At 33.4% G+C, this 23,621-nt stretch overlaps 2 protein-coding genes across 10 annotated transcripts; one reads left to right on the top strand and one right to left on the bottom strand.

The window, feature by feature from the left end:
- The first annotated feature begins 2,836 nt into the window (after positions 1-2,836).
- On the top strand, positions 2,837-17,484 carry LOC110641546 (probable LRR receptor-like serine/threonine-protein kinase At5g10290). 9 transcript variants are annotated; one of them, XM_058154329.1, is made up of 14 exons: positions 2,837-3,056; positions 3,139-3,214; positions 3,797-3,907; positions 4,036-4,175; positions 8,258-8,390; positions 8,536-8,607; positions 8,968-9,111; positions 9,220-9,291; positions 9,487-9,552; positions 9,793-9,863; positions 9,946-10,089; positions 15,060-15,401; positions 16,272-16,666; positions 16,912-17,484. In XM_058154329.1, exons 4-14 carry the CDS (start codon positions 4,097-4,099, stop codon positions 17,224-17,226), a joined length of 1,833 nt encoding a protein of 610 aa, XP_058010312.1. In that variant the 5' UTR covers positions 2,837-3,056; positions 3,139-3,214; positions 3,797-3,907; positions 4,036-4,096; the 3' UTR covers positions 17,227-17,484. The 9 variants fall into 9 exon arrangements, with proteins under 9 accessions (XP_058010312.1, XP_058010311.1, XP_058010310.1 ...); XM_058154328.1 differs by having other exon boundaries at positions 3,124-3,214; XM_058154327.1 differs by lacking the exon at positions 3,797-3,907.
- A 3,336-nt stretch (positions 17,485-20,820) lies between these two features.
- LOC110641550 (valine N-monooxygenase 1) lies at positions 20,821-23,256 on the bottom strand. The gene is made up of 2 exons (XM_021793333.2): positions 22,156-23,256; positions 20,821-21,706 (listed from the first exon to the last, which is right to left on the bottom strand). The coding sequence occupies exons 1-2, from the start codon at positions 23,158-23,160 to the stop codon at positions 21,077-21,079; spliced, it is 1,635 nt and encodes a 544-aa protein (XP_021649025.2). The 5' UTR covers positions 23,161-23,256; the 3' UTR covers positions 20,821-21,076.
- Between the last annotated feature and the right edge of the window lie 365 nt (positions 23,257-23,621).

The raw sequence follows: 23,621 nt of genomic DNA, 5'->3' as shown, positions 1-23,621 counted from the left end.
ATTGTGCGAACGGTGGGAGGGGATACAAAAGATTTTTCGATCTCAATTGGATTACACCAAGGATCAGCCATAAGCCCTTAACTTTTTATATTAGTTTTAGATGAATTGACGAAACATATACAAGAGAGTATTCCTTGGTGCATGATGTTTGCGGATGATATTGTTCTGATAGATGAGACACGAGAAGGAGTCAATAGAAAGCTAGAGCTTTAGAGAAGTGCTCTAGAGTCAAAGGGTTTAAGTTAAGTGTAACGAAGACAGAATACATGCATTGCAAGTTCAGTGAAGGCCAAACTGGTGATAGCGAAGGAGTTAGTTTGAATGGAGTGGTACTGTCCCAAAGTAATCACTTTAAATATCTAGGCTCAGTCCTTCAAGTAGATGGGGGATGTGAGGAGGATGTTAGTCATAGGATTACAGCCGGATGGTTGAAGTGGAGACGTGCCACGGGAGTTTTATGTGATCGTAAAATTCCCAATAAGTTGAAAGGAAAATTTTACCGTATAGCCATACGACCGGCTATGTTATATGGTAGTGAATGTTGGGCACTGAAAGAGTCGTATGCGTCTAAGATAAGAGTTGCAGAGATGAGAATATTAAGGTGGATGAGTGGTCATACTAGACTAGATAAAGTCCGTAATGAGAGTATTAGAGAAAAGGTAGGAGTGGTGCCAATTGAAGATAAGTTGAGAGAAGGGAGATTGAGGTGGTTTGGTCATGTGAAGTGTAGACATACGGAGGCTCTAGTTAGACAAGTAGAGCACATTAGGTTAGAGGATAGAAAGAAAAAAAGGGTTAGACCTAAATTAACTTGGAGGAGAGTAGTACAATATGACCTAGAAGCATTACACATTTATGAGGATTTAACCCAAAATCCTTTAGAGTGGAGAAAGCGAATCCATATAGCCGACCCTAGATTTTTTGGATAAAGGCTTAGTTGAATTGAGTTGAGTTATATATTTGGTTAAAGTGTTTATATGTGGCTAATAAATAATTGAGACATTTGGTAAAAATTAGCTCATAAGTACATTTATTATTAAAATTACTAAAAGAGTATTAAATTATTTTTCAAATAATAAATTATAATAACATAAATTTTTTACTATAAATATTATCAAAATTTATTTTAATCATACTATAATATAATATATTATAATTTTCATTTAAATAAACAAATATTTTATTAAAAACTAATGCAAATATATTTTTTTAGAAAATTCTAATAGAAATAATTCTTAGATTCATTAAAATTCATGTAAATAATTTATTTAAATTAATGTAGGAAGTATATATATGTGTATGTATGTGTCTATATGTTATATGTATGTCAAGAAAATGATGAGAGTATATATTAGAATTTTAAAATTATAATAATATACTTAGTCAAACTAGTTTATAAGTACTCGGTTTATAAGCATCAAAATGGAAAGCTTCTCTTCTTTTTTTTTTTTTTCCCTTATAAACTCTAAAATATTTTAAATAAATAAATGAACTAAAAATCATAGCTTACAAGTTGGTTTGACCATCTTAGCCAAACACCCTAAAGAGTTTAGAATTCTTAATTAAATAAAAGTAAACAACTACTCTAACAGAGGGATTATCAGATAAAAAAAGATTGCATAAAAAATATAGTAATTTTTATCCATCTTCTCTTTATAAAAAACACAAGGTAATATAGTAAGCAAACAATGTTCTGTGAAATTTTATTGTTCAAACATTACCTGCTGACAATTCTGTTTCTCTATATTTTTCTTGAAGCAATTATGGTTGAGTTTTCAGCAAACTAAGCATGCTTAAGCTATGGAATTATAAATTCATTTTAATATAATTATGCCTATACTTGTGATCGATTCCAGCATAGTTTTAATAGGTCTATGCATGGACATGAATCAAGATTCATGGAGTTCTATTTTTTCCGGCATGAATCTTCATTCCCTCTTGTGATTTTGAGAGAGAGAGAGAAAATTAAAGATACATGAAGTGATAGAGAGAGAGAAAAGGAGCATCAAAAGTGAGGAAAAAGAGGAGAGAGGGAGAGGAGAGGGTAATTGTGAGATTAGGGTTTGAATATATTTTCTTCTACTAAGGCAATTTGGGAAAATTTTGGAGTAGCTATTTAGTTAATTGTTTCAAAACAGAAAAATTAAATTGTTTTAAATTTAAAAAAAATGGGGAAAATCATAATTATAATCAAATCTCATGTCCAGTTTGTAAATTATCCAAAAATTATTTACACAACAAAAACTAGGCATGAAAGAAACAAATAAGAGAAACAGAAAAAGAAGGGGTAAATAATAATTAAGTTTTTAAGATGTAGCAAGATTCATAAATTAATCATTATTTATTTTTTAATAATAATTTAATTTTTAAACTTAAATTTAAATTTATTAATAAATTAATTTCTGTGATTAATCATTTTTAATTTGAAATAATTTAGTTTTTAAAATTTTATTTTATTAGCCAAATAATTTATATGTCTAAATTTTATATTTAAACAATGATTTATTTTATATTTAAATAATTATAAATATAAAAATATTTAATATTTAATATTATTTAAAATAAATAATTATTTAAATATAAAAATTATTTTATTAATAAAATAAAATTTTATAGATTAAATTTTTTTAAATTAGAAAATAATTAATGAAATAAATAATTAATTTAGATGATATTGATTAATTTATTAATAGTGTTTAAATTTAAGAATTAAATTATCACTTGAAAATAAATTAGGGACTGATTTGTATATTTTACTATCTCCCAAGGACTTAATTATAATTTATCCAAATATATACAGAGGCTTCTGATTAGATTATTTGACCGCTAAAACAACAGAGTAAGTAGACAATTTCTGTCCGATACACCGACTTAAAAACACACTTTAGTCTTGGGTTAGGCAGCCAGCTCAATCCCTCAAAAATCCCATTGCTTGCTCTAATCCAATCAAACAGTCCAACCCATTTATACTCTTTTTGTCTCGTGCAAGTTCCTTCTCTTTCTTCTCCACCTTGATTCTTCTCCTCCTTTTCATGTGCTTGTTGGACGGATTATTTGTATGTTTATTTATTTTGGATTTTTTAATTTGTTTTGTCTTGATTTCTATTTTGAAACTTGCAGCAGTGTTTGTTTTCTGAGAAAATGTGGAGAACTGGAAAGGAATTATGATTTTCAGCTTTTCAATTAAGTTTCAGCAACCAAACGGAATGATTGGGTTAGTGGAAATTGCCCATGAATTCTTTTATTTCTACAGTATTTTCTTATTGCGTTTTGTGTTTCTCCACTTTTTGGTTAGTTGCTATTGAATTATATATATATATATATATATATATATATATATATATATATATATATATATAAATTTTGTGCTTCAATATTTGGTTTTATGTGTTAACTATACTGAGGGATGTTTAGGAATGACATATAATTGTTCTGGGTTGAGGTGTTTTCTTAAATATCAAACAATATAGACCATTAACTGATAGTCTAAGTTTGTAAACTGTAGGGGGAAATGAAAGGTTTTGAAGCGGTATTTTGGTTTAAATTGCTTTAATGAGATTTAGCATGCATTTTTATTTTTCCGGTTTTCATTGATTGCCAACATTATGAATGGATACGAGGCCATGAATATGGGTTTTTTGTTTTTTTTTGGGAGGATGAATTTGAATTGCCTATTAAAAACAGTGTAATTTCAAATACACTAGGTCAAACATGTTTTTCCTCGTCTTTGTAAGTTAAAATCTTCTTTATTTATACAATTTGAGCTAAAACTTAAATTTGAAAACACGGATTTTAGATTCCATCTGAAGTAGTTTGAAGAATATTATCATCTTGTTTGTCGCTGTGAACAAATGTAGCAGCTAGTAGGGATTGCTATCAGCATACGTGCACATGCACGCAGAAACAGGTTTTCTGCCTACCTATGTATCTTGTGGCCAGGCGCTTTCACTGTTTTCATGTCTATATTATTTTCTTTCAGTTTGTTGGTGTTTCATGATATGCATTTATAATTCAAAGTGGGGATTGTTTTCACAGATAGACTTCACTCATATCTTCGTTTGGGTTCATGCGTTCTATGCATTGATCACTTGATTTGATGCTATTGAAGATGGAACTGGTTTTTTCAGCTTTACTACTGGCTTGCTTACATCATCTTGTGTTGTCTAATTTGCAAGGTATAATGGTCCTTATATGATATGCTAAGAGTAGTAACTGTTCTCACATTCAGGGGTTTTTCACTTGATGTGTAATTTTGACATTGCTAGGAAATAATAGACAAAGTGAATCAGAACCTGGTGAATATCAATATATATATCTCTCTGTTTCTGTTTCTGTTTCACTTTCTTCAAATTATTTTGATGTGTGCATTGTTTCTAAAGCCATTTGACTTGATAATATTACTTTCGGGTGAGAGTTTGCAATCCTTTTGTCTGAAGAGATTGAACTAGAAAGTGTATAAAGAGATGATTCTCCTTGATATCAATTAATTTGTACATGGGTATATATATACAATTGATTCCTATAATTGTGTTCTACTAATTAGAAAGAAATCCTAAATAATATCAATTAATCTGTATATGGGTATATATATACAATTGATTCCTATAATTGTGTTCTACTAATTAGGAAAAAATTCTAAATAAGAAATCCTAAATAGGAATACAGAATACAAAATATACAGAGAAATAATATAGTGATTGACTTTCCATAACACTCCCCCTCAAGTTGGAGCATAGATGTTAATCATGCCCGACTTGTTACAAATGTAGTCAATCCTAGCTTCATTCTCCTAACTGCTCTCCAGTTTTGATGTGTCCTGTTGAGATGATATGTTGTTGAATCTTTTCATGAACAAAGTGACAATCAATCTCAATATGCTTGGTTCGCTCATGAAACACCGGATTAGAAGCAATATGGAGAGCAGCTTGATTATCACACTACAATTTCGCAGGCAGGGAGGTCTTAAAACCTGTCTCATCTAGTAACTGAAGTATTCACATTACCTCACATACTGATTGTGCCATAGTTTTGTATTCGGATTCAGCACTAGATTGAGAAACTACACTCTGCTTCTTGCTTCTCCAAGACACCAAATTTCCTGTCAACTTTAGATCCAGCCCAGTCGGCATCTGAAAAACATTCAACATTCAAATACCCATGATTACCATATAACAAACCTATTCCTGGAGCGCCCTTCAGATAACACAAGATTTATCTTAAGGCTTCCCAATGAGCAACAGTTGGGGAAGACATAAACTGACTTACCACACTAACGACATAAGCAATGTCAGGACGAGTGACTGTAAGGTAGTTCAATTTTCCTACCAATCTCCTGTATCTCTCTGGATCTTCAAACAAGTCACTATCCCCTGCTAACAGTTGTAAATTTGGAGTTATTGGTGCACTACAAGGCTTAGCACTTAATTTTCCTGTCTCTGTCAATAGATCGATGACATATTTTCTTTGAGACAAGAAAATACTCTTCTTACTTATCATAACTTCAATATCCAAGAAATACTTTAACAATCCCAAGTCTTTGGTCTGAAACTGAGTTTGGAGGAAGGTTTTAAGAGATGAAATACCTGCAGAGTCACTCCCAGTGATAACAATGTCATCCAAATAGACTACCAGGAGAATTAGACCAGCCTTAGATTGCCTATAAAATACTGAGTGATCACACTTACTCTTTTGCATACCAAATTCCTGTACTGCTTCACTAAATCTCCCAAACCAGGCCCTAGGACTTTGTTTCAAGCCATAAAGAGACTTCCGAAGCCTACAAACTTTACTCAGCTCCCCCTGAGCAACAAACCCAAGTGGTTGCTCCATATACACCTCGTCCTGAAGATCATATGTAGGGGCCGATCATATGTAGGGGCCAATCATATGTAGCTGCTACAGAGATAAACAAGCGAACAGTAGTAAGTTTAGCTACAGGAGAAAAAGTGACAGAGTAATCAACCCCATATATATTGCTCTTATACTTTATATTCTTTCGATGTGGGATTCCAACACTCTCCCCTCAAGTACCCCCTCAAGTGCAACCACATGGTTGTCACTTGACAATTAATTTATATTTTTATTTTTATCTCAATACGGATCCAATTATACAGCCTTATGGGCGGCTGATACCCACAATCCAGTCTGGGCTCTAATACCATGTTAAATTCGGGGAGAGTGCTGGTAAAATTACAATTTAATTCATTTTAATTCGGGTTTATATAAGTGATTAGATTGCTTTACACATCTAAATGACTAGCCAAGTCAATGTTGCAACCCAACCACTTATATATTGCCCTTTTACTTTATATTCTTTCGATGTGGGATTCCAACACTCCCCCCTCAAGATAAAAAAACTCCTTGACATTTATTCTAGTGCACTGTTTGGTCTCCTTTAAAAATCAAACACCTTTGTCTCCTATTTTTATAGGCATCAAATGGTTTAGTCCTATATTGGCCGAAAATAAGATAAAGTCAATGTTCTTTTCGTGAAGAACACATTGTCTAAAACAACATTGTTTTGCTCTGTATAAGAACTAAAGTATTGATTTTTATAAAACTCAGGGATTAAAAGGGTTTGATTCTGAATATGGAGGGACCAAAATGTGAATTAGGTCCAACCTCATGAATTTTTGTAGTTCTCTTTCAAACTTAACCAACAATTGTTTAGTACTTTTCCATCACAAAGTGATTTACCATGGATGAAGGAGTTTTATCATACTGGATTAAATGACACATTATTTAGATGTGATGAAGATGGTTCATACTTGAAGATAAAGTCAAATTGGGATTAAGATGTGAGGAATTTAATTTCTTTTCAAAAAAAAAAAAACCTAAAATTAAAGTTGAACAGAAACCATTAATCAAAATACCATTTGCTCAATCTTCAAGTGGTTGTTGAAGTGATGGTGAGTAAACTACTGTCATAGGAAATTATCAATTTTGTAGGCTTCTAATCAATACTCAAGGTCAAAAGAGAATTTATAGGAGATTGTCTAAGTCACAAAATGGAGACACATACAAAAATTAGAAGAGAGCTAAGTGGAACGCTGAAAAAATAGTCATGAAAGCTAGATTCTTTTCTGAGCTATATAGAGTTCTTGGGGCATGAGAAGGGGAAAGGATATGAACAAATTGGCTTGAATAAGTGTGTTAAGGACGAGGATGACAAGATCTTTCTAAGACAACAAGATTTTTGAAAGTTGAAGAAAGCATTCGAGCAAAGTGGTAGCAACTTAGATAACATTGGAGATCTTACTACCCCAGCCCAGAAATCACAATGAGTGCCAGTTGTTTATGGAGGATTAAAATAGTTTGAGGTAAAAGACGAAAAGCCTAATGCGAACCTTGTAGAAGTTTGGAAGCGCTTAGGGTCGGTGGGGTTAATGTGATTGCCTAAACTATGATTAAAGATGCTATAAACAAAGAAGATGATTGATAAATGGAGAAAGAGCATCCATGCTTTTATTTATTAGAATAAAGATGCCATCTAAAGTTGCATAGGTGCTATCTTGTGAGTCATACTTAGGGTAGGTGGGGATAATATGATCGTCTAAACTCTAAACTATCATAAAAGATACTATAAACAGTGAAGTTGATTGAAAAATAGAGAAAGAGCCTTCTTGTTTTTATTTATAGGAATAAAGATGATATCTAAAGTTGCATAGATACAATCTTATGAGTCATATACAATCTTGGAAAAAGTGATTGAGCATAGACTAAGGTGTGACACAATGATATATAAGAATCAATTTGGTTACCTTGTAGTGCCATGTGCAGCCCCCCTTTTCCAAGTTAGACTTTAAAGAAAAATCTGCACTTATACGTAGAGTTGAATGGAGGTATGGCCCTAAATAGAGTTGAAAGGAGGGGAAGGAACCTTGTAATTTATCCTAACTAAATTTGGATTGATGCTTTGTTGTGTTGAATATGGTAGATGCATTAATCATCGCCCTTCATACGATCCAGTTACTTGTACAGGTATTCATTTCTCTGTTTGTCTGTTCTAATGTGGTTGGATCTTTCTGTTCCCCTCCTGCCCTCCCTCTCTTGGCTGTATAAAAAAAGTTTTCTTGATGATTTGATGGATATAATGAACAAGTAATGAGAATATATTGATTGATAGGCTCCCTTTTGGGGAAAAAAAAGCCTATATTTTTTTGCAATGTCCTTCATATATTTACATTTGCGGTACTGATTGAATAAATGTGGGATGATTCCTTGATTAAATGGTTAATATTCATGTTTGTGATTTCAGGAGATGCACTATATCAATTGAAGCTTTCATTGGGTGCTCCAGCCAATCAGTTGATAGATTGGAATCCAAGTCATGTTGACCCATGCACTTGGTCAAATGTCATCTGTGACAATAATGATCAAGTCACTTCTGTGTAAGTATTCTTTGAAGCAGTTTTAGCTCTTCTGACATTGCTACATGAATGATACTTTTATAACATAATTCAACACTCAACAATATTCTGTACTATAGTTGCATAACTTAACTAGTATTTGTTTATATGTTTCTCTTGCTTGCAGAACATTGTCTGGCATGAACTGTTCTGGAACCTTGTCCTCCAAAATAGGAATTCTGAATACTCTTACTACACTGTATGTATGCAGTATATTGCAACAATCAGCAGATACTCTTCTGAGCTTTTTGTTTTATGATGCATTAGACTTTGTTACGTCATTTTCCAAGTTTTAAAGATTATTTAATAATTTTCATCAGCAGTTTTAGAAACTGACAAACTGTTTCCACATTGCAACTTGAAGCTTTTCATAATTTCATATCTGTTTTGTAGTTTCTTTCAAATATTTTGTGGTATTTGTCTTGATTGACCAGCTATTTTCTTCATATTTCATAGAGCTTTCAGTAACATGCCTTTAGTATCTTTTTTTAGTTGGAAAAGATATTCAAGCATTTGTTTGTAAGTAAAATGCTAATATATATGGATTGATTGCATGCAGAACATTGAAGGGAAATGGCATAACTGGTGAGATACCCAAAGAGTTTGGAAATTTGTCGAGTTTATCCAGCTTAGATTTGGGAAATAATCGTTTAAGTGGTGAGATACCATCTTCCCTTGGCGATCTTAAAAGGCTTCAATTTTTGTGAGTGGCATCATCTATGATATATTTATTTTTTTGAGCTCTGTAGCATATCTCTGTTTTTTTTGTAAGTTCATTATTAAAAATTTGATTTTTTAATTATATAAACAGGACTTTGAGTCAAAACAACCTCACTGGAGCTATCCCTGAATCACTTTCTCGTCTCCAAAATTTGATTAATATGTAAGTGACAAAAGGTGGAGACAGTCAGTCCAATTTTAGATTGAAACATTTACAACTTGCTTCAGTATTCATATTGCTTGGTAGCTTTACAAGATGATCCAACATTTTCTGTAAGACTGACTGTCAAGAGTATGTGTTTGCATACGTGGGCATCTTTACAAGTTTTTAAAGTCATAAATGAAATTTTCTTTGCAGTCTACTTGATTCAAATCACCTCAGTGGTCATATTCCTGAGCATCTGTTCCAAATTCCAAAATACAAGTATGAACAACAGTATAGATATTAGCTACTGCCTCTCTCTCTCTCTCTCTCTCTCTCTCTCTCTCTCCCCTCTAACTTTTTGTATGCAGAATCTGACTGCCTATGAATTGTTAATTTCTTTTCTATTTTTCTGCCTATTTACTCTTTTACTCTTTCTTTCTCTCTCTGTGTGTGTGTGTGTGTGTGCAACATTGATTGTAGGCATTTAATTTAATTTTTATTTGGGTTCACTTATCTCAGTTTCACTGGAAATCGTTTAAATTGTGGTGCAAAATTTCCACAACCCTGTGAATCTGATAATAGTGATTCAGGTAACTGGATTAGCTATTGATCTACAACCATTGAATTTTTCTTTTATGAGCAGCTCATGCTGATCCTTTTCTGTGTTGGCAGGTGCTTCAAATAAGCCAAAGATTGGTATTATAGTTGGAATCGTTGGAGGGACTATAATTCTTCTTCTTTTTGTTGGCTTACTGTTTTTTGTTTGCAAGAGTAGACACAAAGGTTACAAACACGATATGTTTGTGGATGTTGAAGGTTTGATTTACTTTTCAGTATATAGGAACTATATGAACGACAGCTACTGGTTGATACTATATGCATAAAGAAGCCCTTAAATTTCAATGAGAAAACCCTTTAAGCCCTTGTATTTTTTTATTTTAACCTATTGAGCTACTCAAAATTTTATTTTCGAGACAATTAAAATCAATTTCCACACCTCAATATGCATGTGAATGAAAACACATGCGCTGACAGGGCGCAGATAGACATATTTTATAAAATATTGCTGCATGTACATGTCTACAAGAATAAGCATGCCACACCTTCATGAGCAAAACCCTCTCTCATCATTATTATCATCAAGTGTCCTTTCTAAATATCTAATAACCCGATCTCAATTAATCCAAATCTTGTTTAATCTCATTCACTTATCCCAGCACTATCCATCAGTTGTACTTTTTTTTCTTGCTGACAGTGCGTAAAGGGGACCAATTACAAGTTAATGACATTTTATCGAAATGTTGTCTCTGTTGCTATGCCTTTGTATAGCTCAAAAGAATGCTAAAAACAATCATTGCCTTCTTTGCTTCCTTTTGAGCTATGGTATGTAGACAACCTCTTGTACCATTTCCTTTTGGTCTTGATAGCCTTTTGCATTTTTTCATTCTATGAGCAAACCTCTTATGAAGGTGGTCCATCGCCTTTCAACTCAGCTAGAACTTGCTTTGCCACTTTTGTCCACATGATATTTGTTTTTGTGTCAGAATGCCATATTAAGTGCTTTAGGGGCTCAACCTTGAATGTCACTTGTTTTTCTTCTTTTGAATTCTGCCACCTTGTTCTTGTATATGCAATTATTTGACTCGTTCCAGCTTCTGTTAGTTTTCACATCCAAGACCACCAACATAAGTTGAGTAGTAAGTGCCTCACTTAATATATCTAGTCAGAGTTTTCTTGTGCATAATGCAAATGGTTTTCTTGGTGCCCTGTGGTTGGAAAGAGAGAGACTGAATTACTCTGTAAGCAATTTTTTCCTTAAATTGAAAAAAAGGGTATAGTTTGTTTCTTTTATTGGTTGTGGCAATTAGCCCTTTATCTTTAAATAATCGTTTCATGATTGTTTTAGTCTGTAACATCCCCACATGTAAATTGGTCTCACCTTTTGTTTTTTCAGGCTGTCTGTGGAGTAGAATAAAATTCTGATGAAACCAGAGGTTTTGGAGAGAGTTTTCTAGTATATTTCTCAATGAATAAAGATTTGTACATGCCTCATATAGATACACATTAATCTAGCCTTAGAATAAGAAGCTAAATCTAAAAAGGAAACCAAAAAAAATTAATTACATAATTAGGGAATCAGCTACATATAGACACTAAGTTAATTCCTATAATTATGGGATTCCAATACTTCTTAAGTTGGTCCATGGATATTTACACATGCCCAACTTGCAAATCAAAGTATGGAATTTTCTATTGGTTAGACCCCTGGTAAATACTTGGCTAACTGCTCCTTTGATGTCACATGAGAAACAATTAATGAACCATCCACTAACTTCTCCTTTATGAAGTGCTATTCAATATTTATGTGCTTGGTCTGATCATCCTGAAGTGGATTGTGAATAATACTAATAGCAGCCTTGTTGTCACAAAACACAAGGATAAACATTTGTTTCTGACAACTTGAACTCTTCCGTCAATTTCTTCAATCACAACAATTCACAGATGCCTGTGTCATAGCTCTATACTCTTGCTTCTGCACTTGATCTTGCTGTCACATTCTAATTTTTTTGTTTCTCTAGGTAACTAGATTACCTCAAACAAATGTGCAATAGCTTGATGTTGACCTTCTATTATCAAGAGATCCAACCCATTCTGTGTATGTAAAGGCTTGTACTTGAAGATGGCCATGCTTTGAAAAAAGTAGTCCTTTCCTTGGTTCAGATTTTAGGTATCTCGAAATACCATTTCCAAGTGAGATTCACAAGGATCATGTGTATACTGGCTAACCAAACTTAACAACATAAGCTACATTTGGTATAGTGTGTGAGAGGTATAGACTGACGGCATAAGGTATGTTTGGTCTAGCGTGTGAAAGGTATATCAGTCTCCCAACTAATCTATGATATCTCTTCAAATCGATTGGGTCCCTAACTCCTGCTTGCAATCTATGATTAGCTTTAATAGGAGAATCCGCAGGTTTACATCTTAGCTTCAATAGGAGAATCCACAGGTTTACATCCCAACATACCATTTTTTTCTAGGAGATCTAGAATATATTTTCTTTGAGAGATAAATATCCATTTTTTTACCTGGCAACCTCTATTCCAAGAAAAATACCGCAACTTACCCAAATCTTTAATTTTAAACTCTTAGACTAAGAGCTCCTTTAAACAGGTGCTTTCGTCCTTATCATCTTATGCCATAACTATATCATTAATATAAACAATAAATAATGTGATCTTACTTTTATATTGTTTCATAAATAGGGTATGATCAACATTATTTGGATAATCGGCAAAAGATATCATGGCTTTGCTGAATCTATTAAACCATGCTCTCGATGATTGCTTCAGGTCATATAATGCCTTTTTCAGCCTGTAAACTTTTACATTGGTTTTATCATCATCAAACCCTAGAGGAATTTCTATATACACTTTTTCATCGAAGCCTCTATGTAAAAAAGCATTATTGACATCAAACTGCTATAAGTCCCATTCGAGATAAGCTACACATGACAACAAGATTCTAATGGAGTTCATCTTTACAACAGGTGTGAATTTCTCTTAGTAATTCACTCCATAGGTTCATGTGAAGCCATTTGCCACTAACCTGGCCTTGTATATTTCAATTGAATCATTTGTCCTATGTTTTATTGTGAACACTCACTTTCTTAAAGCAATAAGGACATCAAGATCATCGATAACGAAATTAGGGTTAGAATCTGAATTAGAATTACCAGGACAGGAGGAGACTTACCACATAAATCTTCAGAATTTGAACAAGTAACAATTGATTAGGTGTATCATGCTCAATGGACGTATCTGCATTTTGTCGATGTATGTAGTTTCTCAAATTCTGCCTCTTTAATCTCTCTAGGGTTTGAGGCGATGGTTGGTTAGGTGGTTGATCCTTGTCATCCTCACTTGGAATTGGAGTCTCCCCCTGAAAAGGAGTAGGAACAAAAAACATAGGAATAGACAACACCTCTTCGTTCTTATGCTTCCCTGAGGAGGTGATTGTGAAGGAAAATAAAGTTCAGACTCCCTAAAGGTGACACTCATGCTCGCAAAATATTTTCTTGAAGAGGATAATAAAATTTGTAGTCCTTTTGAGTATTAGAATAACCTACAAACAAACATTTGAGCGTTTTAGGTGATAACTTTCTAACATTTGCTGATGAACAAAACAAACATAGCCAAAGATCTTTGGAGGGACAGCATGAGTGTTGCTACCTTGGAAAACTTTTAAAGGACTCTTAAAGTTTAGTGTTCTAAGAGGCATTCTATTAATAAGATATATTTCAGCAATAACAACATTCCCCGGTAAGGTGTAGGAAGATTTATAGTAAACATAAGAGATTGAGCCAATTCAAGTAAATGCCTATTTTTTCCTCTCGGATACCCTATTTTGTGCATTAGTATTTACACCTAGCTTTATGCAATATACCAGTTGAATCCAAATAGGCACGAAAAACTCCATTTATCTATTTTATATCATTGTCGTTTTCTAAAAATTTAACCCCAACGTCAAACTATGTAGTGTATACAAATCATTTGTGAAACTATTGAAAGCAAAAGAACACTTCATTTTTTTTTTTCATTAAATAAACCTAAGTCCTCAAGTGTAACAATCAATAAAAGTGACAAACCATCTATAACTAGATAAAGAAAATGTTTGAGTAGACCATCAACTCTCGAAATATGCAATGGGGGGGGAATTCAATTTTGCAATTAAGAGCTTTGAGTAATAGAACTAACAGATAAAAGATTAATAGGAAAGCTAGGAATATGAAGAATAGAAGTTTTCTAGTGGGAGTGTAAGCAATAAAACTTGTTTCAAAATTAGTGGCTAAGGATCTGTCCACTATACGGACTTTTTTTTTCCCCTTGAATATGGAGAATAAGTAGAAAATTTATTTGAAGAGCCTATTATATGTTTGTTTGCTCTAGAATCTATAATTAAAAAGAATTTTTTAATATTGGCAAGAAAAGCATTACTTGATTTGACAAAATTGGAAGGGACAATTGTGGAAGATTAAGATTCAAGCCAAGACAATGAATGTCTTAGGAATTGAACTTCTTCATTGGAAAAAATCCCAATATCATTTGTTCTTTTGGAGTAATCCACTCTTCTAGACATATTTGCTTGTGTTTAGGTCAACGATAGGGGTTGGGTAGAGGCACAATACATTAGGAACAGTTGAAAAAAAAAGTCAGAAAATGGTCCCCACATGAGCAGTCTTGATGAACAGTACACGTAAACAGTATCTGTGAACATTACCAATGAACAATATGTTTGAACAATACCAATAAACGGTATGTGTTAATACTACACATGAATGGTACTAAGTCTGCCCTAATGAATCAAAAGCTTTGATACCATGGTGAAACCAGAGGTTTTGAAGAGAATTTTCTAGCATATTTCTCAATGAATAAAGATCTGTATGTGTCTCATATATATACACATTAATCTAGCCTTAGAATAGGAAGCTAAATCTAGGGAAGGAAACAAAAATTAATTGCATGATTACAAGGAATTAACTATATATAGAAACTAAATTAATTCCTATAATTATTGGATTCCAACAAATTCTAACCTGATTATTTTAGCTTGATTTGAATTTCTTTCCTCATAATCAGTGTCCCATTAATTTAATGTGCAATGCTACAGGAAAATTTAACAAACTTAAAGAAAAAAAGAATCACATTTGTGAATATGTAACTTTGTATAATTGCTGTCAAAAATTAATATGTACTTTTGTTGAATATCTTTCTTACTGTGCTCAGGTGAAGTTGACCAACGAATTGCTTTTGGTCAATTGAAAAGATTTGCATATCGGGAATTACAGCTGGCAACAGACAACTTCAATGAGAAAAATATTCTTGGACAAGGAGGGTTTGGAAAAGTTTATAAAGGAGTACTTCAAGATAACACAAAAGTTGCTGTTAAACGATTAACTGATTTTGAAAGTCCAGGAGGAGATGCAGCTTTCCAACGTGAAGTGGAGATGATAAGTGTAGCTGTTCACAGGAATCTACTACGGCTGATAGGGTTTTGCACTACACCATCAGAACGGCTTTTGGTGTATCCATTTATGCCAAATTTAAGTGTGGCTTATCGTCTAAGAGGTATTAGTTATTCATACCAGATATTTGAATGGAAGATTCTAATTTCTAACAGGTATCATTGTTTTTTTTGTGATGTCTTCTGTATCACAGATGTTGCTAATTTTACATACTTCTGTAAGCATATGGTAAACATGTTGACCATAATGGTCAGTCCATAGTAAGGTAATGTGGGTTCAGAAGGGTGGGTAAATCATCTGTATCTAGCAAACCATGGAAGCTGTTTGCTGTTATTTGACATGCCTATCATAACCCGATTCAAGCAAATAAAATAACCATTTATTTGGATTTCAGTAATTAAAATTTGGATTAATTCAATTTTTTGATAGAATACTTGTCAAAGATGTACAGGAGAAACTTTTAGAAATTGTCTTTAGAGAGTCTCTTACTATGACTATGCTTCATGTTACCCCCAGTGTGGCTGCTGAAAGAGAATTTCAGAGCATGTCGTAAATTTTCTTTTAACTTCATATGGCATTATATAATGTTCATCATATGGGGGTGGCAGCAACAAAATTATCCATGTCAAAATCCATATTACTGGGGAGACGGGAGGGGGTGCATTATGAATGGAGATTAGATTATTTTGAGTAGGGGAATATAAATTTAATTGTGTCCATCCAATATTGTCAAACAAGTTTTAGTGCTAAACTATCTAGGTCAATCATAAGCAAATCCCAATGAACATCAAAACAGTTTTGAATTTATACATGCTCTACGTTTTTTCCTGAAAGCTGCAAGTTTTATTGAACTTTTTAAATATGAAGCCCGTAATGAATCTTGTGCACCTCTTTCTGGTGTAACTTTTATTGTCCTATAAAATTTATAGCTGCCTCTCTGGTGAGTTCGACTTATTTTAGATCTTGGGTGTAGAACGCAAACCTGAGGAGCCCGTTTTAGATTGGGCCACAAGAAAAAGAGTGGCATTAGGTGCAGCACGAGGACTGGAATACCTTCATGAACATTGCAATCCTAAAATTATTCATCGGGATGTGAAGGCTGCTAATGTACTATTAGATGAAGATTTTGAAGCAGTTGTTGGTGACTTTGGCCTGGCAAAGTTGGTGGATGTGAAAAAGACTAATGTGACAACTCAAGTTCGTGGGACCATGGGCCACATTGCTCCTGAGTACTTATCTACTGGGAAGTCATCTGAAAGGACAGATGTTTTTGGTTATGGGATTATGCTTCTAGAGCTTGTAACAGGTCAACGAGCAATTGACTTTTCACGGCTGGAAGAGGAGGATGATGTCTTATTGCTTGACCATGTGAGATAACTATGCAATGTGTTAGTTGTTATTTTGGTTTCTCTGCCTGTATTCTCTGTTTCCTACCTATATTTATATAGTTATATGAACTTGTTTAATCAGATAACCTAACCTTAGTTTGGAGTAGGATATGCCATTGACAGGTGCCATCCTGGTTTCTAGTTATTATTGTAATTTTCTTGTTTCACCATCTTACGAGTTTTTGCGTACTGATTGTTCTGTTCCTCACCTATTTTCTTATGAAGGTCAAGAAGCTTGAGAGGGAGAAAAGACTGGATGATATCGTAGATTGCAACCTTAATGAACATTACAATATCCAGGAAGTGGAAATGATGATCCAAGTTGCATTACTTTGTACCCAAGCATCACCGGAAGACCGTCCAGCAATGTCAGAGGTTGTACGGATGCTGGAAGGAGAGGGTCTGGCCGAGAGATGGGAAGAATGGCAGCATGTTGAGGATACACGCAGGCAAGAATATGAAAGATTGCAGAGAAGATTTGAGTGGGGAGATGATTCATCATATAACCAGCTTGCTATTGAGCTATCTGGTGGGAGATGAGCTTATCAGAGTTAAAAATTCCTTCTTTTGGATTAGCTTTGTGTTTTCCTTAACTGTAGCTAATATGTATTAAAAAAAAAAAAAAAAAAAAAAAAAAAAAAAGATGCTGCATAATTTTACAAGAGTGATTGCTCTTCTGAGATTTTCTCTTTCGTCCTTTGTTTCATTTCATATTCGCTCTTTTTTTTTTTTTCTCACATTTTGTATAAGATTTTCTTGATTTGTTCATATGGAAGATATTTACTAGTTTTCTTCGAATGTGTTTCTGTCATGTTCTTCTCTTCATTGTCAATGAAGACCAAAGCTCGAGACTAAAGGCTTTGTTTGGAAAAAAATTATGGGATAAGTACACTTTATTATTATTATTATTATTATTATTATTATTTTAGTTAAAGGTTTGTGTTATTATGTTGTTATTATTTAAGGAAAAAATTATTAAATTTGTTAATATATGTTGACAGGACGAATTTTTTTGTGCTTTTAAATTGACGTGATAAGTGAATTTTATTCATTTGGCTCTGTAATCATATTATTCGTCCAGTATCAAATTACTCATTTGGCTGTATAATCAGTTTACCCAGTTGGCTCTCATACTAATGGGAGTGGTCCTCTATTGCTAGTTGTGAGTTGTGAAAAGCTGTTTAGGGCAATTGGGTAACAAATGCAAATATATGCCATGCAAACCCACAGGGACTCGTATGGTCCCACACCCAACTCAGCCTTTCATTTCCTGCCCCATATCCCCTTTAAATTAACGCACCCCTTGTGCCTCTTTTATATTATATGTGAGTGGTTTCAGATTTCACAAAATTTGCAGATGCCTCTTTCTCCCCGTTTCACCATTTTAGGACCTAACCTTCTCTCTCTTTCTCTCTCTCTCACACATACCAAGGTGGCTAGCTTTTCTGAATTGTTGTTGAGAAGGGGGGTGTGTGGGCAAGATGGAGAAGCAGGGCACGTGCATTACAAACTCATGCACACAGAGTCACATTTTCTTGGCTGCGGTCACCTGGTTGAAGGTTTTTTTGCTTTAGCTCCAGTGACTTGAGTTAGTTCTTCATGTGCCCGTCTTCCCCACCATGACCACTACTCCTGGATATAATTATTTAGCACTGCAATTGGAAATCTAATACAAAGAAGATATGCACTTAAAAGTACAGAATATATTGATATTTACCTTCCAATTGTGAGAAAATCAGTAGGTAGATAGATATATATAGCCAAATAAGTAGGATTTACTTACCATGTCAAAAAGAGATTTGTCACGTTAGTATACATTGACGCTATTTAATAATTTTATTTTTAATTGTAAAAGATGTAATAACACAGGATTTTAAGTGCAAAAAATGTAAAAAAGAATCTCAATCTCTTTTAATAAAATGCACAAACCGTAAGACACTAAAGTGTACTTACTCAAAAATCATTTGTAATAAAAATTTAATTTTTATACAATTATGTTAATTTTATCATAATTTTTAGGGGTGAGCATTATTCAGTCTAAACCAAATAAATCAAACTAAACTGCATTAATTTAGTAATTTAATTCAGTTTCTATAGTAATTCAGTTTAGTCTAATTTTATTTTTAAAAATTTTAATTATTTTAATTAGATTCAATTTTAGATAAAAAAAAATTCAATTCAACCGAACTGAACTAAATAAAAGTTAATTAAAAGACTACATTTGTAGATTCCTTTCTCGTTGCGCAAAGATAAAGTCCGTTTTTAAGTACCAGGAGGCATTGGTCTCAAAACCCAGCAGTCACGTATTCCCTTTTTTTTTTCAGTTTTAATTGACTTGTAATCTCAACCATCCATCTTAAAGAAATCTCAACCGTTCAATTCTTATATATATATATATATATATATATATATATATATATATATATATATATTCTTTAAAATCCTAACTTTGTCTCCGCCTTATTTTTTCCTCTCTATCAAGTCTGCCGCCTGCCTCTCCCACCATTCTCTCCTTATTTCTTCTCTAACCAGTGCCACTCACCTCCCTTAATTTCTCTTCTCCTCTTGTTTTCTCTGCTCCATTAATTTTTCCTCCCCTTCATTTCTTCACTGCCGACGCCCACCTTCCCTTCTCTTTTGTTTTGGTCTCAACTCTGCATGTGCTTTTTTAGAGCCCAACGCCGTTGCCCGTAGAGCCACAACATCAGCGCCACAGATCCACGCAGTAGTGTTTTTCGCAAATCCAACGGTGCTCTTTCATTTATTTTTTATTTTATTTTGTTCAATTTGTAATGTTTCTTTTATTATTGATTTGGATGATTGTGATATTGAGTTTATGTTAATGGAAATTATGTTTTGGATAGTTATTTGGAATTGATTTGGGTGGTTACTCTACATATTGAAGGAAGAAATATAGATGTGAAAGAACCGAATATTTAAATGAACCGAACCAATTTTTATCAGTTTGATTCGGTTCGATTGTATGTATAAAACAATTCGGTTTGATTTTTACTTTTATACAAAATTTGAATTTTGATTTTTTTTATTCAGTTGGATTTTGAACCGATCCAATGGAATGCTCAGCCGCCCTGATGATTTTTATTTCTTTTTAAAATTAAATTTTTAAATATAAAAATTAATAAAAAAAATTAACCAAATTAAATCCTTATAAAATTTTAGTTTTCAAAAAATTTAACAGGATGTTTGTAATTAATGTTAATCCAATCGTAAGCTATTTTCTAACCCCACAAAATATTCAAAACTTTAACTTTAGTGACGAGTCATGTTGCATAGCTGAGTATAATAAAGTAATTAATTTTTATATAATTATAAGTATTTTATATTACATAGCATGTTTACATAACAACTCACAATATCTATATTATTTTATCTTAAATATACAAAAAATAAAATAAAATATTAATTCTAGCTCACTTGAACTTGTCCAAGTTTTATTTTAAAAATTTGATTTTAATGTTTAATTGTAGTTTTTGAATGAATGAGTTCAAGCAGTACAACATGTATTCACTCAGCTTAATATATCTCAATCTCTTTGTAAAACTTCTTTTATTAATGAAATTATTACGTTGATTTAATTATAAAAACCAATAATATCAAACTATTAATATGCAACAACAATTATCTATCAACCATAACTAGCAATCAAGCAAATGGATCCCAAAAATACAAAGATGTATACAATGTTTAAAACTAGAAATATCAAGTGAAGGTTGCAAACTTGAATTGACAAGAATATATGAAAAATGAAGACAACCATTGAATTAAAGTTATTAATTAATTTTCATATATAGTGAATATCTTAATCATAAGAGATTATTAAGAACGTTGAGAGGGCTAATTTGTCAATTAAATTTTATACTTTTTAACTCTTATTAATTATTAATTTTACTCTGTAGTGGCATGACGTGGCATCTAACGTGGTAGTTCTGTTGGCGAGATAATAATTTAATTAGAAGAAATAGAATTAAGAAAAGTTTAAAAAATTTAGAGTTTAATTGATAATTTTTATAGTATGAGATAAAATTATAAAATTTTAAAAAGTATATATATATATATATATATATATATATATATATATATATATATATTTACAGTTATTTCTAATAAGATTAGTAAGTGGAAAGACATTATATATAAATATGAAATAAGACTTTTGCAAGGCAATTTTAGTACAGGAACCATTGCAAGAGATACAAGATGAAGTAGCCACACAAATTATTTTGAGAGTTGATTAAAAACTCTCACTAAACAAGCAGTTTGTATGGTTACCCCGCTAATTATATATAACCAAATTATTTTTATTTGTTTTTAGCAAATAATAAAGGTTTTAAGAACTCAGATATTTGATCTCTGATCTCTCTTTCAACTTTCATGGTGACATTGGGTAGAGATGAGGAGCCAAGCGAGGCTTAGCGAATGCAGAAATGGGTGTAGCAGGAGTAAGTTCATCTAGAGTCTCGGCGAGATCAATCTTGGAAACATTGGCTGGTGGAGTCCAAGTGAAGCACTGAAGCATCCTCGCCAGCAACATCGTAGTCATGCAACTTCCAAGCAATGAAGCTACGCAGCCACGTCTTCCAGTGCTGAAAGTTACGAACCTCAAGTCATGCTCAGTTAGCACCACCTCTCCTTCGTGCAAGTGCCTTTCTGGATCATACTTGAGTGGATCAGGCCATGTCTTTGGGTTCCTGCCAAGCCCATACCGGCTAAGTGTTGCCCAGCTACCCTTTGGAATAAAGTAATCACCGATAACAGAGTCTTCCATAGCTACATGAGGGACATTGAAGTGTGCAACTGGATGGAGCCTAAAGGCTTCTCTTGCACAAGCCTTGACATAATTAAGGTTGGGGATGTCAGATTCTTGAACAAGCCTGTCTTTGCCAACCACCCTGTCAAGTTCCTCTGTGGCCTTCTTCAGGATTTCTGGTTGATTTAGCATCTCTCCCATTGCCCATTCGATTGCGTTTGACGGGTTATCTACTGTTGCTATCATAATTTCCTGTAAGATTCAAATCCTAAATTAGTATGAAAATATTAAAATTAGGGAAATTGATCTTGTATGTACTTTTTATAAGCAAAATTTTTATTAATTAAAAAAACTTAGCATATATCATTCAATTAAACCCGGACTTGTTTGTATTAATTTAACATAAGTTAGAAAATTGAAATTAGATCCAAATATAAATTGTGTACAAAATAAAAATATGTGGAAAACAATTTTTTTTTAGAAATTTCAATTTTGTGTATAAATTTTGTGCTTTTTCTTATCCTTCTTGTTAGAGATATAAAATTAGAATTAAATTTTTAGTTTGAATAAATTCTTGACAATTTTTGCAAGGATTAAGGTAGTGATTTTATGTTGTGGCAATGCATATCAATATGGACAAAATAAACAGACAAAAAAAAGACATATATAAGGTGAAATTGAAGGAGAGAAATTGGTCTTACAGCGATTTGATTCTTGATCTCATCAGCTGTGAGCAATGGCTTGCCATCTGAATCCTTGAGAGTGATGAAAACATCAAGCAAGTCCTCCATTTCCTTCCTTTCACCACTCCTCCATTGTTGGATCCTTTCATCTATTAAAGGGTTCTGATAATCCCTTATGGTCTTATTTGCTTGAAGCACAAACTTTTCTTGACCATCGAGGTCAAGCCCCAACAAGAAAGGCATGTAATCAGATATGCAAAATCCATACAAGTATTTAAGAGCAGTGAAAACTGCGTCAATGTGTTCGATTTCTTCAGCCCCTGGTCCTCCGTCGGGCATTCCCTTCCCGAAGTATCTCTTGCTGAACACCATCTTTCTGATCACATTCCCACCGTAATGCCTAGTGGCAAGTCTCAAATTCACATTTTTGTTAGCTTTGAACTGGTTATGGATATAGAACACAAGATTATCTGCCTCCTCAGTTCTTTTATCGTGGAGCCACTTGTGCCTAGCGGGAGAAATGATCTCTGTGGTTAGGATCTTCCTCATTTTCTTCCATTGGTCATTGTTGGGCACCACAATAGTTGTCAAGTATCCTCCGCTCATAGATTTAGCAGAAAGTGTCTTGGGCCTGCTAGCGAAGATAGCGTCATTCTTTTTCAAAACTTCACGAGCAAGAACAGGACAGCTAATAGTAACAAAGTTAGTTCTTCCAAAACGAATGAGACAAATATCAGTGTTCATGTCCTTCATGAGTTGGTGAATCCACCGAAACGTGGGTCTGTATCGGATCATTTCAGGGATATTTCCGATGAGTGGCCATGGAGTAGGACCAGGAGGGAGTGAGAGGTTCTTGCTAGCTTTCTTGTAGGCGGCCCTTTTTTGACTCTTTATAACAGTACTAACAATGGAAATGAAGAGGGTGACCAGCAGGATTTTGACAGCGTTGATAGAGGAGGTGGAGGCGAAGGAGGTGGCAGTGGTGGTAAAGAAACCAGTGGTGGTGGAGACGTTCATGGCCATATTTGTATGCCCTAAACAATTCAAGTCCTGGGCGATGACCAATGAACGTACAGGAAGAGAAGAAAAGACTTGTGCTTGATGCCATGCACGTAGCTCCAGGTGGGTATTTATAGTGATTTGTTAGCGAGTTAAACATTAGTTTGAAGAGGATATTATGGGAAATAATTTAATGATCAAAGAACAGGGACCAAACAAACAGACAATAGAATTCCTGGTCGTGGGATCTTTCCTGTTCGAATTATTATTCAGGCTAAGGATAGAATCGAACGAGAATAATGCTCTAAATAAGATACTGTTTGGACTAAAGAAGGAAAAAAACAAAAATAGAAATGAAAACCAACATTTCTTTATTATTTTAATGAGGTATCCAAATGGTCCTAACATTTAATTCTGTAATATTTTAGGAAGAAAACGTGATTTATGATGCAAATTCATCAAGCATACCAACTTCTGGGCTACGC

Source organism: Hevea brasiliensis, chromosome 10, assembly GCF_030052815.1.
Source record: "Hevea brasiliensis isolate MT/VB/25A 57/8 chromosome 10, ASM3005281v1, whole genome shotgun sequence".
Lineage (NCBI taxonomy): Eukaryota > Viridiplantae > Streptophyta > Magnoliopsida > Malpighiales > Euphorbiaceae > Hevea > Hevea brasiliensis.
Note: the sequence above shows the minus strand (reverse complement) of the source record. Positions and strands in the feature narration are given on the sequence as shown.

What these genes read in the sequence shown, in the direction of transcription:
- LOC110641550 (XM_021793333.2), bottom strand. Translation starts at nt 23,160, where the DNA reads ATGGCCATGAACGTCTCCACCACCACTGGTTTCTTTACCACCACTGCC. An exon ending in AGATCAAGAATCAAATCGCT is followed by an intron (nt 21,707 to 22,155) that starts GTAAGACCAATT and finishes TGAATCTTACAG; the next exon opens with GAAATTATGATAGCAACAGT.
- LOC110641546 (XM_058154327.1), top strand. Translation starts at nt 4,097, where the DNA reads ATGCTATTGAAGATGGAACTGGTTTTTTCAGCTTTACTACTGGCTTGC. An exon ending in AATGATCAAGTCACTTCTGT is followed by an intron (nt 8,391 to 8,535) that starts GTAAGTATTCTT and finishes TCTTGCTTGCAG; the next exon opens with AACATTGTCTGGCATGAACT. An exon ending in ATCTGATAATAGTGATTCAG is followed by an intron (nt 9,864 to 9,945) that starts GTAACTGGATTA and finishes CTGTGTTGGCAG; the next exon opens with GTGCTTCAAATAAGCCAAAG.